Genomic DNA, 19,355 nt, shown 5'->3' with positions numbered 1-19,355 from the left:
TTTTTACATTATTCACATAGTACTAATTTTGGTCATATTTATTAATATATATGAAATAATAATAAATATAAAATTCATTAACTCTATTGTTATTGGGTTAATCTCAAATGTATATTTTCATAATAGCAAATATACATATAATTTGAATAATATATATTAAAATTTTAATAGCCAAAATTGTAAAAAAAAATATGCCAAAACAAAAAAGATCAAAATAATGCATCCATAAAAGAAATGGAGGAAGTACTTCTCTTATTTTATTTTTTATTTTTTTTAAAAAGTACTCCCTCCGTGCTTTAATATTAGTCTCCTTTTGACTTTTTAATTCGTTTCAACTCAATATTTAAATGTGAATATCTTCGAATACGTACGTTAAAAAAATATAAAAATTTGGTATTAATAAACTACACATTGAGACGAACAAAACAAGATCTCATGAATATATTTTGAAATACATATTGGTAAGAAATTAGAAAATTCTCTTCAATTATAAATAGTGTCAAGATTCCAAAAGGGACTAATAATCAAGAACAGAGGGAGTAAACATTTTTGTTAAAAGGTTGCCATTTGGATAATAGAATAAAATGGTAGAATTTTGTTAATCCCTATAAGTGGGGTTGATGAGTTCAAGAAACAAAGTGGTGGGCCTTGGAACTTGAAGTAGTTTATGCACACGCTTAACAACATACAAGAAGTATCACGGGGTTCAAAGGGAATTGAATTAGACTCTGCCACTTAATTGCTTGAATTTGAACTCACAATAACTAACATGTAAATGTTATGATGAAAATTTGAAGTTTGTGGTTTGGTAAAATAGTTTTTAGGTCTCTTCAAACTGCTTAAGTATATCTATTTTCAAAAATTTCATATATTATTTCCATGTTAAAATCTCATTCTTTTCCAAAGCGTACTTGATTGAAATTGATTCACACCATCAAAACTACCAAGTACGGAGTACTACGCATGCATTTGTTAGGTTGATTAGTGGTCAAAGAAATTCATATGGGCCTGTGAATGTGTTTGTGTATGAGATTCATATGGGCCTGGGCCTGGGCCTGGGCCTGTGAATGTGTTTGTGTATGAGATTCATATGGGCCTGGGCCTGTGAATGTGGTTGTGTTTGAGATTCATATGGGCCTGACCATGCTACAATATAATTATTGGATACTTGGGCTCCCTAGTGGGTTTGATTTCTGCAATGGGGTTCACAGGACCAATCCCGAAGAAAGCTATGAGAATTCTTCAGATCCTCTAGGCATTTCTTAATTCTAATCACAAAGTATTTGGGTGTAGTGCTTATGTTTTTTATCAACAACAAACCAAAGATGTAGTAACAAAAAGAAAGAATGGCAAACCAAAAGAAAGATGTAGTATAAATTATGGGTTGTTAATTTTAATAAAAGTTTGAATAGAGAAATTTATTTGTTTGAGATTTGAAATCAATTTTATAAAAATTCCATATAACACTATGAAGCAAAATTAGCCACTCACAAAGAGTCAAAGACTATCAGATAACACTATTAGATCCATTTCAAAATTAATTTATTCACTGTAGCCAAATCAGGCTACTTCAAAGAACATCCGACCACAACATGCTGTTCTAAGCACAAGCTCAATGGAATACTACCAACAAAACCAACCTTGCCCCGTCCTGTAACCCTGCAGCAGGTAGCATTCTTCAAAAGATGGACATCTAATCCAAGTAATAAACACTATTAATACAAAACTTGGAACCTTATCAGAATTATACATAATGACTAGCTATTCATTCAGACCAGAACCTGACCAAGGCATCTACAAATGTTTTAAACATAACTAGTAGAGAATTTGTTTCTTGCTTTGAGGCTTTCCACGATTCACTGAAACAAAAGATAGCAAACATTTTAGGAACCAAAATCATTCCTATACTTGTGCAACTGTATTTGTGCAAAGAGAACTTACAGGTCAATTCTATCTAAACAAGGAGAGCTTCCAACAGCTGGTTTTCCATCTCTCTTCAAATCATTTCCAATTATAACTGTTGCCTTCTTGAAATTCATGCCGCTTGCTCCATTGCCACTTTCAAAATTGCCTGTTCCTTTTGACGCATTGTTATACTGCAACTGCACATTAAAATGAAGATTTGGAAAAGCCCAGAATTAGGTTAAATATAGAGGTTTTAGAAACTGGGCTCCTCACCAAATCATTGTTGTTCAAATGCCAATGCTTAATAATGCAAGAATCTAAAGAGGACAAACACTTTTCCGCCTAGAACAGAAGGTGTGGTGAAAAACATTCACAATGACTATATTAGCCCCAACCCTGGCCTTAAAGACATCTGAATGCTGACTGATTTGCTTCCTGAGTCATGGCATTAGGAAAGAACACACAATCCAACATTTTACAATGATAAAAGGTAGCACCACAATAAGTGAAATACCTGGCCCATTTGTTGACCTTACAATTATTTTACATTACTTGGGTACTCCACCTACCTAATTGTACTCATGCCAGACACAGATGTGATCCTTCAAAAGTAGTATAGAACCAAGGAAGAACTAGATGTATCTGTGTTGGATACCATAACTTATTCCCACACATTTGAGTATTTGACAAGTTCGAATACCATAGTTTTTAATCTAGATTGATTCAAATTTCTACAAGTTTATAGTGGCAATCATGAGGGAAAGTCCAATGACATTAATACCGAGGTCCAAGATTCTGCTGATTTCTGAGTGCTGATTCTAATTTAAGTCATTAATATGTGTTTCTTATGCTTCTCCATCATTCTATGTCTTCGACCCTTAATTACTTTCTTACTAAAAAAAAAACATCTGAAGCATGCAATATGCTTATATCAGATACAGTAATATGGATACTGAAGTCCAATATAACCTAGGCACCTATATCATGAAGGAAAAAATGTTCTGGTTTACTGAGAGCATCCATTCTGCTCCATTGTATCGCAGACCACTCTGCAATAGGTACTTACATATTGTGCTGAGAGCTACTAGTAAACAAGAATAAATAGGTCTGATTTACTATTTAGAAAACTTCCTCAATCTTGATTCACCTCAAATATACTTCCTCCATTTCTTAAAAATTGCAAAACTTGCCTTATTGGGATGTTTCTAAACATTTATAACACCTAGTCTTCCATTTCTGGTAAGTTTTGCACCCACAAATTACAGCTTTGCCCTTACTTTTCCACATAACCAACCTGCTTAATTTTACATTCTGACCAGTTTAACAAAATTTAGGGTCGTAAACAACCCGGTTCACCATCCTTACCTTCCCCTCTTCATCATCACCGCCACACCTTTACCTTTCCACGTTCTCCTCCAATGTATAAAAGTCTTAAGGCGTACCAAGGCGACAGGGGTCCTGCTGCGGCTCAGTGCACCTCTATGCAACACTACATAAATATTGAAAATTTTGACAGATGTGCAGCTCTTTGAAGTCGAGTCACACCGTAAATAAAGGTGCGCTTAAACTATATCGCATGGAGCCTCATGCAGGCCATATTATACACTGCTCCAGCGATCCCATTTGCAACTACCATCCCTTGTCACCCGTCGATAATGCCGCCATCTCACCATCACCCACCATCATTGCCAGCCCCCTCTACCATCTCCCGTTCAGCACCGGTTTAGAAGAACTGCAAACAAAGAAAAGATCTCACCTCCACCATTTCGATCTCAGCTGACAAATTCAATTTCTACCTCATTAAAATCTCCATCGACCAATTCAATTTATTTCTGATTGATTTATCCATTCTCGCAAACCCCTAAACAAAGTGCATGTGGTAAGAGAAGGAAACCGGAGGAGGATTAGGCATTGCGAAGAGGGGCATCTTTGGGAAACGAGAAAGGAGAAGAGGTATAACGAGAACCATGACGTGTCAAAAAACAAAAAGGAGAAGGTCTTGGCAGAGGATAAAGATGGCTGTGGGGCAGGGCGGGCCGGGCCGAAGCCCGACCCGGCACGAGCACAAAAAAACACGGCCCGACACAGGCACGAAGTCGTGGGCCAGGCCTGGGCCTTTATTTTTTGGAAAAAGCACGACAAAGCACGCCAAATTTAGTAAAATTAGCCTTAGGCACGACGGGTTAGCCTGGCACGAAAGCCCGTTGCCTTGGGCCGAGCCTGGGCCCACTTTTTAACTTTTCGACCCTGAACGAAACAACGTGGGCCCAGCCCGGCCCACGGCCATATGTTTTAAGGGACGGAGGAAATATTGTTTTACATGCATGTAACTAAAGTAAAGATAAAAACAATTAATGTAACTAAAATTTGTAATTCTTTTCATCAACTTATATTTTTCAAATCAGTATAATCATATTATTTCGATTCTTTCCATAATACATAAAATCATAATATTTGTTGTGATATATAATATAGAAGGAAAGAAAAGGAAAGAAATAGAAAAAGAAAAGGAATGAAATAGATAAGGCAGAGCATATATATTCTTCAATTTTTTATATTTTTTGAGGAGAATGTATATTCTTCAAATCAGTATAACATACTTCCTCCGTTTATTTCTAGATGACAATTTCTTTAATTACGTTTATAAACGCAATATTTCAACCATTAATATCTTTAATTATCAATGAGTAAAATTATAAAAAATTGATATTATAAATCTATACAGTGAGACGATTATAACAAGATCCCACGTGACTATTTTTTGTCAAGTATAAAATCATAATTGATAGTCAAAATAGATTATATGAATAATGTCTATAGTCAAATTGTGTTATCCAGAAAAGAAAGGAGGAAGTACTATTTTAGATTCTTGTCATAGTAATTAAAATCATAATATTTTTGCGGTATAGTATATATTTCGTAGTATAAAAGGAAGAAAATAAAAAAAAAATTACTTTTTAAAAGTTTGTTTAATCGACATTTTAAAAAATAAAATAAAAACACTAAGGACTCGCCTACTGATGTGTCTTTAGTATATAGTTAATGATGGGCATTATACAGCCACTCAGCCAGAACAGTATAATTCTAGAAAATATTCCAATTAAAAAAAATGACAATAATTCAATCAAATCAATCCTAGTGGAATTAAAATAAGTCCACAAACATACCCATTATTCCACACCAAAATGTTGAGATATCTGGTAAGATAATTATTTTTAACTGGATCCTTTGCTCCCGCATCAAGTTGTGAGTAATTTGGCTACATTAGGTCCCATGCCAATATCTTACGATTTATGCAACATAAGTCCCATGCCCATATAAGTATGTAGTTTTCCATAATTTGCAATATCATGCAACCCCTTTGGAGATGGCACTCAGCACTAATGAAGAATCAATCTAAAATATAAACAAATATATAGTTGAGTGGGAGCAACATCACCAAACACAAACTTCCTTGCCATGATTATGCAGAGAGTACAAAATGACAAATAAATAGGCTCTCATGGCATTACTGCCAATTATCAAAGATTCACTCTCTAAAGATTTCTCTTGTGATAACAAGCTTTACATATCAACCCTTCATAATAGTGATGTGAAGGATACCCTTGTCTACGATTGGACCTTCAGAGGTAGGTTTAACCACTGTTACCTGATTCGCTAATATGTGACTGGGTACGGGTTCACGGTTCGCTACCTAACTTGCTAAATTAGACAAAAAATGTACAATTTTCATGTTATAATTCGCTTTTTTCGATTCTCGGTTGGTGGGATGATTGAAGAATTAGGTAACACTGGGTTTAACTAAAACAAAGCATTGGCTCATCTAAGAGAGGGGCAGTCCACTCATGCCCTTGCAAAGGAGGATTGGAAACAGATCTAGCTTGGCTTACGTGGTGGGAAAGAGTATCTACTATACTAACCTCGATATTTCTACCAGTCCATTCATGATTCATGCTCCCAGTTTTGCTGCTATTTCCATGTTTCTTCTGAATCCATTAAACACATTCTCCGAAAATGCCTTATATCAGCATATGGTACTAAATGAGTCAACCCACTCACCCCAAACCCATTCCTTCAAATCCTGACTCAGATGGAAACTCTCCTACAAAGACGAGATACAATCAAACCTCTCTTGGAATGTGGTTGGCATCTTTGGCTTCAAAGAAATGCTTGAATATTCAATACGAATAGTACATGTGTTAAGAAATATATACTTCCTCCGTTTCTTTTTACTTGCAACACTTCCCTAAAACGGAAATATCATAATATGCAACACATTATAAATGGAAAACTATTTTGTAGGCAACGATAGTTATACCCTCGTGTTTATTCTCTTTACTAACTCCTAACCTCTCACACACCAAATAAAATAATGGAACTTTCACTTATGCCCTCATAAAAAAGAAATTTGATTCCTTTTTCTTAAAGTGTGAAAAATTGTATGTTGCAACTATATAGAAATGGAGGACGTCACTAACATCCTTTGGTGTGCAACTAAATGGTTCTTTAATCATCAAATAAGTTCAGCCACCAAAAAATACCTTGTAAATCTTAGGACCCTCCTCCCCTGGGCCTATGGAAGATAAATGACGATACATATTTTATTCAGGTAGGGTCAAAGTTTCATCAGGAAGATATATTGTAGTGAGGCAGAGACAAAAGGAATACATGAATGCCTCATACGGATCACACGGTTGACCAACATCATGATTGCTTTGGACTGGAATGGGCTGTGAGGGAGATAAATTCCAAGAATATCAGGCAGGCGTCAAGGTACATTTTGAAAAAAGGCAAGGAGATGATCCAATGCCCTGGAGACTATTTTTGAAGACATATATTTTGTGAGAACCTCCCGTGTCAAACGTATTCTATATGATCAAAGCAACTTGTACTAAAAACAACACTACTCTACTCATGGAAACATTGTAGCGGTGGTTATATGAATACAGCATCCCTTTGACACACCCCCCCCCCCCAGCTCAACCCAAATAAAAAGAATAAAAACGTTTTTTGTTGGAAAAGGAGGTTTTCACTTTTGAGGTTAATTGTCACCTCTCTAGTTGAGTGTCCTCATACCTAAAAAGTTATTGGGATTCAAGTATACCTACTCTTATGGTTATGGAAGACGTATATCAACATCTCACAATTCTTTAAGGATTGTAGAGCTACTCAGCCACATCCGCACTCAAATTCCAATTATGATTGGATACCTTGTTCACTATCATCAACAACAAACAACCACATCTTAAGCTTCATTTCAGTCACTTCGCATGCTTCGGAAAAGACCCACTTGACCGTACAGTTATAAATCAAAATTTTAAACTATTTAATGAGACATATGAGAGCATTAGATGTGTACAGCTACAGACACAGAGAAACTCCACGACACCATCTCTAATAAATCATTAACCAGAGACTCAGCTTAAAGGATTTGAAAACCATGATTAGTAAAAAATAATTATGTTACTGGAATATCCAAGAAAAAATTATTGTAGTATTAGGGCAGAGATCATATTAATGACTATGATATCACTATCTCACTTTTCTGCATCAAACCAAACAAAGCCTAGAAAGATAAGTTGATCAGAGAGTAAGCTCCTGGCATGATGCATGTAAACTGTAGAAATTAATCAACTGCATTTTAAGTTTGGTGCCTTGGACTGGAAACCCAAGTGTTCTTTACAACCATAAAAAGGGACTAACAAAAACGCAAAAATAGAACTTTGAAAAGAAACTGACCTGAAGGTTGCTCTGTTCAGTTGTCTTTTTTGTTGAGTCACCATGTTGTGATATTTCGTTCATGTGATCACGGAGTATTGCAGTATCATCTTTGATTGAGAACGACTCTGGCATATCCACAGATTCATTTTCGAGATTGACCTCCCTATGTTGAACCACCACACAGTTGACCTCTGCATTTTCAATCAATACATCAGGGCTTCCACTTGCCACTGAAACTTCTAAACTGTCTTCTCCCTTAATTGTCACCAGATCTGAGGAATTGACAAAGGAGCTATTATCTAAGAACGGAGTGCTGTTGATTAATTTGACATTTTCGGCTTCCAAAGCATCTAAACTGCCGTCAAAGGTCCCTGATTCGCATGATATTCTTCTCAAGTCATCAGCTTCCTTAGTTGCAGGTCTCAACGGGAAAGTCTCCACCTGCACCTTTTCTGTCGGAAGCATTATTGTCGCTTCTATTGTACCCGTTCGTTCCGATTCTCCATCTGTTTCAAAAGTCTCACATTCCAGTGAACCTTCTGCTAAATGTTTATCAGACTCCTCAGATGTTCCATTATTCTGCAAATGGTTTACAAAGCGAACACTGTCCGTTTTATTCACATTTAAACAAAGCCCATTGCTATGGACCTCCAAACTTTCCTGCTCTTGATGATCAGAAATCACAATGTTCTCACTTGTTGATTGACATACCACCTCAACAGCATCTTCCCCTATTTCATTAGTCCAATGCTCAGTGGAGTATGGAACAACATCCGAATCGAAATGTTTGGAAACTTGCCCATTGTAGTTCAAATTCAGCACCCCAGTTTCTTTTTCTTGACTCGAAAAACAATCCAGGCCGTTTGCTGTTTGAAACAAAATACCTTGAGGTGCGGAAGAAATTGTTCCCAACGGATAATCAAGCGTAATTGTATCATCCTTTTGCTGTTCAGAACAAAATTGTCCAGGACCCAAAACCCTATTCTCTTGAATTATTTCCCTGACAATCTCTCGAACAGTATAAAATGAGCCTCCCACCTCTTTATGTGTTAGATTCAGGGACGGAAAACTCCCATTATTATTACTCTGGTATCTGCATAGCAGGATAGCAACAATAATGAAATACCTCAAACCCCATTCCTTAGCACAATTCACTTCAACTAGTAACCTAAGAATTGTAGCCCCACTTTAACCAACATGTCAGACAACGCATGAATTGCATCAATAATGGAGGAAATATCAATTGTAAAAGTTGAGCGTTGAAGACAGTTAAAAAGAAAACATTGCAACTATTATGTAATGGAGGAGATGCATACAATAATGATTATACATTATAGTTCAATTATTGAACCACAAGGGTACCTTTTAATGAAAGACTCAATCATAGTCTTCCTTTCCTTCTTCGAAAGCCGAATTCGAGACTTTTTACCCCCGGAATCATTCCCTGTAGCTAAGGCAAATATTTGGCCACTCCAGTTGCCCTTCACACTATACATGCTTAAAATGATTCTCCAAAATTACGCATAAATCTCTGCAACAATTCAAATAAATAAAATAATTTAATTTAATTAAATACATCACTAAATATTCTATACCCTGAAGCCAAATTCAAATTTCACTGCCGAAAACAACAAATGAAATATAGATAACAAGAATTAACAAGAAATTAAATCGAAAAAGTTGAAAAATTGGGATGAGAAACTTACCAAAAATATGAAATGCGTAATTGAAAGGATTAGAGAAATGGAAGAGCGGAAGGTACGAGGAGAGAGAAAGAATGAGGGCAGCGAATTACAGTGGAGACTGGAGAGTGAAGTGAAGATAGTATTTAGTGGGGAATATAGAACGCAAAAACCCTACAAAAACTATGAAATGTTTAATTTTGTAAAACCTTTTTTTGTTTGTTTGAATTTTGTTAAACCCTTTTTTTTTTCTTATAATATGTTAAACCCTATTTTTAGTATTTAGGTTCTGTACTTCGCATTTTTATTGGTTTGGGAAAAGGCGCATGAGGGCGGGAGACTTTGGCACTTCCTTCACTCAAGGTGGCCACTATGGTGTTTTTTTCTTTTGAAAAATGGAAATTTTGTTTTTTCTTTTCTAAGTTTATAAGAATGGATATTGTCTCATAAACTTCTTTTTATTAGGCCACGTCATCATTAATGAGCATCAATGCATACCTTTGTCTCTTAAAAAGATTTTTGGTTGTTTGCATTTAGTGGAGGTTGTTGGTGGATGGACTACAGTTGAGAAACATGGTACCTCTTCTATTAAACTTATGTATCAGAAGCTATGTGATCTACACACAAAATTTCCTTGGAGGAGAGTCATCTGTAACGAACAGGCTACTCCAAGAAACTTTTCGCTTGTAGATTGCTCTTTTGGAGAAGATTGCCTACCTTGGATAGACTAATCAAATGGAAGGTTGTTGCTTCTGATAATTGCCTATTTTGTAGCTTCTATGTTTAGTCAGTGAAATGCTTGTTCTTTAGGTGCTCCTTTTCCTCACATGTATGGCAGAAAGTCTTGGATTTCTTACAGTCTGACAAGCTGATATTGAGTTTACTACTGAATTGAGTTGGATGATTAAAATTAGCAAAAGGGGAGGAGAAAGACATAGGCCGCTGATGATATTCTTTGTTGAGAGAATTTACTCTTTATGGCTGAATAGAAATGATAAACTCTTTAACCAACACTGTAAAGCTCCTGCAGATTTGTTTAGAGAAATCCAGTTTAGAGTAGCTGCTAGAGCTCATGGTGAGCTTAGTTCTTTGTTACTAGATTTGAGTAACTAGCTAGTTGTAGGTTTTTGGGTGATGTTGGCTTTGTGCTTGTAATGGCTTGCCTTTTACTCTTTCTCTTCCTTTTGGTAATAAAATTCTTTATTTGCCAAAAAAAAAGCATCATGGTATGTCTTTGGCAAATAATAAACATGTAGCAAGGATCGAACACCGAAACTCATGAATTAAAAGTTACACTTCTTATCATCGGTTTTTTATTGCAAATTTGGAAGTTGTTTTCTTTCACTCATCTAACTATCTGTTTTAACTTATCAACCGGATTTGTGAATAAAAAAAAAATATGATGCTATTCAATACATTTTATTTTTATTCTTAAAAACATAAAAATAAATAGGTAAAGGTGAAGACCTATGTCTTAACGAATCACACGTAGAGATATAGATAACACACATAGAGTTAATGGTATTTCATAACTAATTGATTGGGCAGCAGCCCGTAGACCACCTAAAAAGGAATATTTATTATTTGATCCCGCTCTAATAGCTCCGAATCAATTAAATACATGCATTAAGATACGAAGGCTTCGTATTCCATTAGCTAGGTACAACATATGTCATATTTTTTCATATAAATATAAAATGTAACCTTTTTAAAATGGGCACGTATTTACAAAAAGTAAACCCCCACTAAAAGTAAAACCCGGAGCAACGCCCGAACCACACACTAGTTTGAGTTATAAATGGGGGAGGTGATACTCTAGTACGGGTACTTCTTAAAAATTGCTTCATTTTATTTTCGGTAGTTTTGTATGAGACATCTTTATATTTCATACATAAGACAGACTTGTTGTTACTCATATTGTCACGCAAATTGAGCTGGCGTTGGCTTTTAAAAAAAAATATAGGTATAACTAAATTAGTGTATAACATAAATAAGGGGTCGTTTGGTTCAACAAATTGGAATGTTTTTCATACCATTGTGGTATGGATTGAAAACCCCTTACCAATATAGATTTGTTTGGTTCAACATTGTTATGGGTTCTATATCCTATTTATAGTATTTGGTTCACTCTTGGTCGGAAAGAATTTTGTTTTATATATCTAATTTATCTTTTATTAAAAAAATTAATACTTTTTTGAAAAATAATACTATAATTTCAGCTTTTGTCTTCATTAACAGTTCGATATAAAATTATCCTATGCAAAAATAAAATGAAAAACCAAAAATCAAGTTTGTAACATTTTATTTAATGATAAAGGGAAAAAAAAGTTAGGCTTAGTTTACAAAATCCCAGTTTTCTTCCAAAAAAACAGGCGAAATAGCCAACAAACTCTTGGATTCATTTTTCAAAAAGCAATAGAGTAACCGTTTGACGCAGCAAATCTCACCGGGGTATGAAAAAAACTTCATTTTCAAGTTAGGCTCGCGACTTCCCTCCTCTCCAAAATTAAATCTATCTTTTTAACAAGAAACAACCACGCTGGAGAAGATGATGGTCATAGTCGCCGGATACGGAGGTGATGGGTCGTTGGATACGGAGGTGGTGGGAAGCAGGTCGTCGGAGTCGAGCGTCGTTCAATCTTGGATGCCCCCCCCTCTCATCTATCTTTTATGAGTTAGGGTTTGTAACTTGAATGGAATGGATTGGGAAACTTGGGGTGAGAGGTGGGTATGAGATTGCAGGGGGATGGGGAGTAGTTAGAACTTAGAACCCTTCCGGTATGAGATCCCATACAAAAAGCCTCACAAAACAATAAAATGGATGGAATGAATTCTAACTCCATTCCAACATGCCCAACCAAACACCCCCTAAAAGTAATAAAATCATAAATAATTGAATAACAAATAGTTATAATCACTACAACAAATCCAGTGTTTTAGTGACGGTTTTTTAGCCATCTTTTGAGGCTGAAAGCATCGAGAAATCAGTCCTCGTCGTTTTTAAAAGACGTCGAGAAAAGTGAGTCGAGATTTTTCTCGACGCTTTATCATCGATACTTTTGACATTTTTGTTGGTCCCCTATTTCTAGTTTGGCGTTGAGAATCTCGACGCTTTTAAGTGTCCAGATATTAGTAATGCGTCGAGAAAATTTGTTTTCTCACTTCGTTCAACATTTACCTATTTCATGTTCTTGACGCCTAAAAGCGTCTAGAAATTTTTGTTGGCAGGAATTTAATTCTTAATGAGCCCGATATCACGACATCAAAAAGTGTCCAAATTTATTTGTATAAGTTTTTTCTTTTCTACCTATATATACATGCAAATGTGATAAATTTATAAAATGTTGATAAATAAACTTTTGTACACTTAGTTTGCCAAAGCCAAGATAATACAATATTTCAAGAAATGGCTTCTTCGTATTAAAACTGTGCTTCTTATAAAAGATATTGCTACAAATTTTTCCATGTTTTTCCAAACTCAATTTTAATGCTAGATAGGCTTAAGTTGAGCATTTCTTGTTCCAGAGCTGTGCTAAGAATCTTCGAGTTCAAGTGCCCATGCGGATGCCTGCCGAATTGGTGTAATAAACCTGAAAAAGTTTACTTAGTGGAATGGAGATGATATAATTGGTGTCTAAAACCTGAATATGAAACAACTACATAATAGGATTAAATAAGATGTAAAGAATAGAATCCTTAGTGTGATTTCTTGTAAAGTGTCTGCTGCAAATACTTCCTCCGTTTCGAAATAATGGGGACACTTACGCATTTCACAACAACCAAGAAAATGATTGGAATCTAAGAAATAAGTTGTGAAATGTAGAATGTTGTAAGAAAAGAATAATAAAATATTAGGTAGATTGGAGTGGTGTAAGAAAACAAGAATAAAAAAATAGATTAGGTGGAAAATTATGAGTAAAAAGAGAATATAAAAGTAGATTTAGTGGAATGTTGTAAGTAAAGTGGAAAAAAGAGTAGTGTGAATTCATTAAATATGATGAGTCATATACCAAAATTAGAATAAAGCACATTGTCCCTATTATTTTGAAACACCTATTTAAGGAAACCGTCCCCATTATTTCGAAACGGAGGGAGTATAAATTGGTTACATACAATAGTGTAGGTGGTGATAAAATGGTGATGTAATTAGTTTTTTAAGGCTTGTTTTGCGGCTTTTTCCTTGCAACTTTCTCCTTGCGTTGTAATTCTTGTTACAGTAATGAAATCTTACTACTTACCAAAAAAACCTACTTATTCAAATCCAATCTCAAAGAAATTTACCTCCCCTGTAAATACAAGAAGCCTTTACTTTGCTGTTTTGACTGGGGCAAACTTGCTGACATCAACCTCCCTTATTTTATGAGAAGCCCGCTATAAGCCTATAATGCAACACCCTGCAGATCGAGAGAAAACTGAGGAAAAGAAGGGGAAAGATAGAGAAAGAAGAATTACAAGGTAAAAATTAAAGTACTAGTGTTGTAGTCTTATCTTATATCAAAATTATAAGAGAGCATTCTGCTAAAGCTTAATCCTATTGTCTTTGTAAATAATATAGCAGATAGGTATTCCAAAAAGGTTTACCAAGTGATAAATACCTGGGTGGAGATTTTCTTTGCTGAAGCAAGAGATCCGGAATTGATCAAAACCTAGTGAAACCTCTGTGTGAAACCCCCAATAAAGTCAAAGATGTCCCTTCCAAAAGCTCCTCTTAAGAACATGTAGGACCCGAACCTGACCCAATTCTACCTTTTCACGAACAAAATGAATGTTTATCTCAACGTGTTTTGTGCGTTGGTGTTGAACCGTGGGTATCTCCAAATGAAAGAAGAATAAGGTCGGGTATTAAGAAAAAGGATTTCCTTACCCTTGCTCATATCCTGGAGAGTCGTCTGCCTTCTTTATTCACGGGATTCTTTAATGTTGATGGGGCTAGTTGGAGTTAAGAATGTAGAAGGTGTATAAAAACTAAGAGCACAAAGAACTATAAAATCTTATTTTCTGACCTTACTGTGTTTGAAATCAAGTTAATGTGGAAATGTGAGGAAAAGTAAAACTATAGAAATCTGAAGAAAAGTAACTCTGAAGAAATATGTGGAATTATCTAAATTTTAATTTGTTTGGCTAATTATTATGGAAAACTATGAAAATGGAATGTTATATATTTTCCACTTGTTTAATTTTATTTTCCACATATTTCCACAGTTTTCTAAAGCCTACCAAAATAAGCGGTTCGTTCCCGTACCCGAATCTCACACATTCGGTTTCAATATTCAATGCCTTGTCCAAAATGAGAGTCAACTTTGGTCCTTCCAAAGGGGACCCTTAATATGTTTGGTGGCCACTCCGTCAAAGTTCAATATTTGAAAGTCGTAGGGGTCTTTATGTAGACTTTTATATATTGAGTTTTGATATTTCAAATGTTCAAAACCAGTTAACGTGACAACTCTATATTTTGGCTCCCTTCGATCGGGTTGGGTTGTAAAAAACCAAGTCAAAACTACGATTAAGGACCTTGGGTGTAGGTGCTTTGTTACAGGATCCGCCTCTCAATCAAGGACCTGTTTGTCTCCTAAGTCGACCACTTGCATCATACAAAACTTAGACCGACCTTAGGTTGAGAACTTTGCATGTCGCATTCATATTCATTCTAGTGTGACAACGTGCTATTTGAGAATTGTGTGGGCGTCTTTGCACACGTGAATGGCTAACCCCGAGTTCTAGCTTTCCCAAAACCATTAGCCTCCAACTAGGAAACTTAACCCCTAGGAGCATCATTCAAACCTCATGCATCTAAAATCGCCGATGTAGGGTCTTCTAGGAGTGCCACTCCATTTGATTCAAAAACCCTAAACATGCCTCACGCACAAATGCCAAATTCAAAAATCCAATCCAACGCCGTTATAATACCGGATTTCCGAGTCAAATTTCCAAATCCAAGTTTCAAAAAATCCAAACGGCGTCGTAATGCCGGATTTTCAAGTCAAGTTTTCAAGTCCGAGTCCTATGCATACCAGTCAAAATAATTCCACATTATCCTATGCGTAACTTACTCCTTATGTTCTTGTGGGTTCTTGTTGAGCAACGACATTGCTCGAATTGATTATAGCGAACAAAATTAGATTCCCCGCATTTGGTTCCCATAATTTGGTTCTTACAAAATTAGATTTCTTTTAATATTTTTTTTATTAATTAGGGATATTTTGGTAATTTAAATTTATGCATAAAGAATTTTTTTCTGCATTTAGAAGTTATGTAAAAGAAATAAATAAGAGAAAAGAAAAATATAAAAAAAAAATTAAAATTAAAGGAGGAATTTTTTTTTTTTGACAGGAAAACCAAATGGAAAAGAAAAAAATATTAAAATAAACAAACAAATAAATAAAAAATCAAAACAGAAGGGTCAGACCCCTCTTCTTCTTCCTTTCGCTCCCGTATTTCCTGCTCCCCTTGTTTCGCTGATCTCTTCTCCTTCGACGCAGCTCACACCTCCTTCGTTGCGCTTCCCTTCACCAACATATCAACACCGTTTAAATTGCTTCATCATCAAATCGCAGCCTTCGATCTTCACATTAAATCGCAGCTATTGGAACTCATTAATTCCGTACAAAAACTTGACCGCCCAAATGTTCGGTCGAACCCGAAAAAGGTTCGGGCGAACTTAATTGTTGTCCGAAAAAACTCCTTGATGGTTTGAGCGAACCTAAACTCAGTCAGAAACTTCAAAATCTTGGGTTCGGTCGAACACAATTACGGGTTCGACCAAACCCGATTTCTCTGTTTTTCCTCTGTTTTGGCCGCGGATTTGGTGTGTAATTGGTTGGCTGAGATGGCAACAGGTAGCGAAGTGTGGTTGGGTTTGTTGTTAATGGTGCGTAGCTTTTATTGGTGCAGCGTTGTAGGGTGGTACGATGTGGAGTGAAGGAAGGTGAAGCATGAGAGGAGAGTAGCAAATGAAGGAAATGATGGTGCGTTGATGGGTGATGTGGTGCGTGAGAATTGGTGTGGTGTAGGATAGGAAGTGCGGTGTACGTTAGATGTGCACCTTGGGCTTGAATTAGCTTGATAAATCATACCTCGACCTCGGACTCGTACACCTACACAAATAAATAAAACAAACACGCGGAGAGAAACACAAAATAAAAATAAAACGAAAATAAATAATAATAATAATAATAATAATAATAATAATAATAATAATAATAATAATAATAATAATAATAATAATAATAATAATAATAATAATAATAATAATAATAATAATAAGGTTTAGTATTATGGGCGATTAGGGTGTTCCACGTCCATCATCCGGCGGCTTTTTCGGCGACTGTAGGCTAGGTGAAGGATTAGCGTCGGTGGCGCATGGTTCAAGCAGGCCGCCAGCGGTTATTTGGAGCAGTTTCAGTTCGATTTGTAGGCGATTTTGGTGCAGTTTGGGTCCGATTTGCAGGCGGTTCTGGTGCAGTTTTGGTTTGATTTTCAGGCGGTTTTGGTGTTTTGGGTCCGTTTCAGGTGCGGTTAAGGTGCGAAATTCAGGGGGTTCAAGCGGGTCAATTCAGGCATTCCGGCGTGGTGATTTTGGGTCATTTTTGGGAATATTTTGGTGCGATTTTGGTGCGAATTGGGTCAGTTATGGGGGAGGTTACTGGCAACTACCGTGGGCAGTGACTCATTTTTGGTGCTCCCAGAGGTTGTGTGTTGCTGGTGCGTGTGTTTGTTGAGAGTTCTTACGGTGGTTGCAGGATTATTGAAGTGTTACTCGTTGTGGGTAGCTGCAATTCCCACGGCATCGTTGTGGGTGGCTGTAATTCCCACGCTACAATAGTGGCATTCGCTGCTTTGGCTTATTGTTACTTTGTCTTGTTCTTATTTTGTCCCCTTACTGTTGCTACTTTGACTTGTTGTAGCTTCATTTGTGGTCCCAGCCTTCTCTTGTTGTCTTTTAGATCTTTCGGGGCTTGTGTTCGTCGCCTATAATATCTGGTTGTTCATTACCACGATTTTTGGGCTAGCGTAGACTACCTTTTCGCTTTTTAATGCCTCCTAATGTGGTTCGTTTTCATTGCCCATTTGTGGGTCTTAATGGATGTCAAGATGGCGGGGGGAACGGGCTTACTATGAGCTCTTTAATCACTCATCTTCGTGATCGTCATTGTAAGGATACTGCTCAAGTAGTCACACGGCACTCTTTAACCACTGACTTGGCTATTTTTACTGAGGCTGAGTTGATCTTCCGTCGTATGGGGATTTGGCTTTGTGGAGATTGTTTTAAGACGCATGCTCTTCGTTCTAAATGTCGTCATGGTGCAGGTTCTGATTTTATGGCCCCACCTGATATTAGGGATTGTGTTATTCAGTTTGTGCCATATGGTCTTTCTAAACTGTCACTTGGTTCTGATGTTCATGTGGATACTATGGTGCGAGAACATGATTGTGGTTTTACCGTCACTCTTCTTGACAGATTGCCTTCTAAACGAATTTGTACTGTGAAATCTATCCCTCCTAAATGTCGTTTGGGTTTTTCCCGGGTATTGAAAGGCGCGCTTGATAAGGTGATTTGCAAGCCTGACGACATCTCTAGTTGGGTTAGTCTTCTCGTGTTGCCTCTGTGTATCCTTAGGACCTTTAGCCCGTGGAGTAATCGCGAGTTCTCATCTGCCGTTAGGCGGCAACGGCAAGAAGAGAGCATTGCTAATGCTATTCGTACTTGGAGTGAGTCGGGTGGTAGTATGCTTCTTTTGCGGGAAGCTTTGGCAGCTGGATCCCCTACTTTGATGGATGCTGATGAGGATCTTGATTTGGCGGAGCGTAATATCAAGCAGTGTCGTAGGAAGATTTGTGATGGCCATTACACTGCTGCAGTACGTGTTCTTTCTTCTTCTGGCGTTGCGCCTTATAATGAGGCCACTCTTGCGGATTTACAGTCGAAACACCCTTCTTTTCCAGCTCCGTCCTTGCCTGATATTCATGTTGATCACCATAATCTCATGACTCCTTCTGCCGTTGTTTTGGACCGGATTAGGAGTTTTCCATGTGGCACATCTTGTTGGAGGGACGGTTTGCGAGCTCAGCACCTTATGAATTGTTTGAGTGGTGCTGGTGTGGCTGTTTCAGATGAGTTGGTTGACTCCATTTCTGGGGTCGTTAATCTCTTTTTAGCTGGGAAATGTCCTATGGGTTTGGGGGAGTATGTTGCTAGTGCTCCCCTCACACCTCTTGTCAAGTCTGGTGGTGGTATTCGTCCTATTGATGTGGGTACTGTTTGGCGACGTCTGGTTTCGAAAGTTGGTGCTGTTATGGTTGGTCCGTCTTTGGGAAGTTATTTTGATGGTCTGCAGTTTGGTGTCGGGGTATCTGCGGGTGGTGAGGCAATTCTTCATGCTGTGAACCGGTTGATTGAGGATCGGGGTTCTGATGTGGGTCTTTCAATGTTGTTGGTGGATTTTCAAAATTCCTTCAATTTAGTTGATCGAGCGGCCATGTTACGTGCAGTTCGCCTTCGTTGTCCGGGCATTTCACGATGGGTTGAATTCTGCTACTCTACTCCAGCCCGATTGTATTATGGAGAGCACACGTTATGGTCGTCTCAGGGGGTGCAGCAGGGTGATCCCCTTGGTCCTCTGCTCTTTGCTTTGGTTTTACAACCCCTGGTTTGTAAAATCAGTGACACTTTTGATGCATGTCTTCAGGCATGGTATTTGGATGACGACACTATTATTGGTGACACCTTGGTGGTTGGGAAGGTTTTGCAGTTGATTATGGAGGACGGGCCTTGTCTCGGGTTACATCTTAATGTGGAGAAGACCGAGGTTTTCTGGCCTACAGAGGTGAAGGAAATAATGCCCTTGGTCCAAGTATGAATATAATATTAAGTCTAATAAATGCGGTTCAGTATTAATTAACAAGTTAATAATTCAGTGAGATCAAGTGAGCTGAATGCCTAGCTAGAGGCCGCTTCAGTTCAAGTGGAATTAATGATATTAATCCACAGCTTACTCTTGACTGAACCCGTAGGGTCACACAAATAGTACGTAAACGGATCAAGTATTT

General features: G+C 37.1%; 1 protein-coding gene and 1 long non-coding RNA gene across 2 annotated transcripts; both read right to left on the bottom strand.

Moving 5' to 3' along the window:
- Positions 1–1,525: 1,525 nt before the first annotated feature.
- LOC110789963 (uncharacterized) lies at positions 1,526–9,535 on the bottom strand. The gene is made up of 5 exons (XM_021994693.2): positions 9,333–9,535; positions 8,989–9,157; positions 7,645–8,719; positions 1,942–2,102; positions 1,526–1,859 (listed from the first exon to the last, which is right to left on the bottom strand). The coding sequence occupies exons 2-5, from the start codon at positions 9,120–9,122 to the stop codon at positions 1,766–1,768; spliced, it is 1,464 nt and encodes a 487-aa protein (XP_021850385.1). The 5' UTR covers positions 9,123–9,157; positions 9,333–9,535; the 3' UTR covers positions 1,526–1,765.
- A 2,050-nt stretch (positions 9,536–11,585) lies between these two features.
- LOC130461245 (uncharacterized) lies at positions 11,586–14,272 on the bottom strand. The gene is made up of 3 exons (XR_008921656.1): positions 13,904–14,272; positions 13,590–13,702; positions 11,586–12,898 (listed from the first exon to the last, which is right to left on the bottom strand). It is a non-coding gene; the product is annotated as an uncharacterized lncRNA (long non-coding RNA).
- Between the last annotated feature and the right edge of the window lie 5,083 nt (positions 14,273–19,355).

Source organism: Spinacia oleracea, chromosome 5 (genome assembly GCF_020520425.1).
Source record: "Spinacia oleracea cultivar Varoflay chromosome 5, BTI_SOV_V1, whole genome shotgun sequence".
NCBI lineage: Eukaryota > Viridiplantae > Streptophyta > Magnoliopsida > Caryophyllales > Amaranthaceae > Spinacia > Spinacia oleracea.
This window is presented reverse-complemented; position numbering and strand designations above follow the sequence as displayed.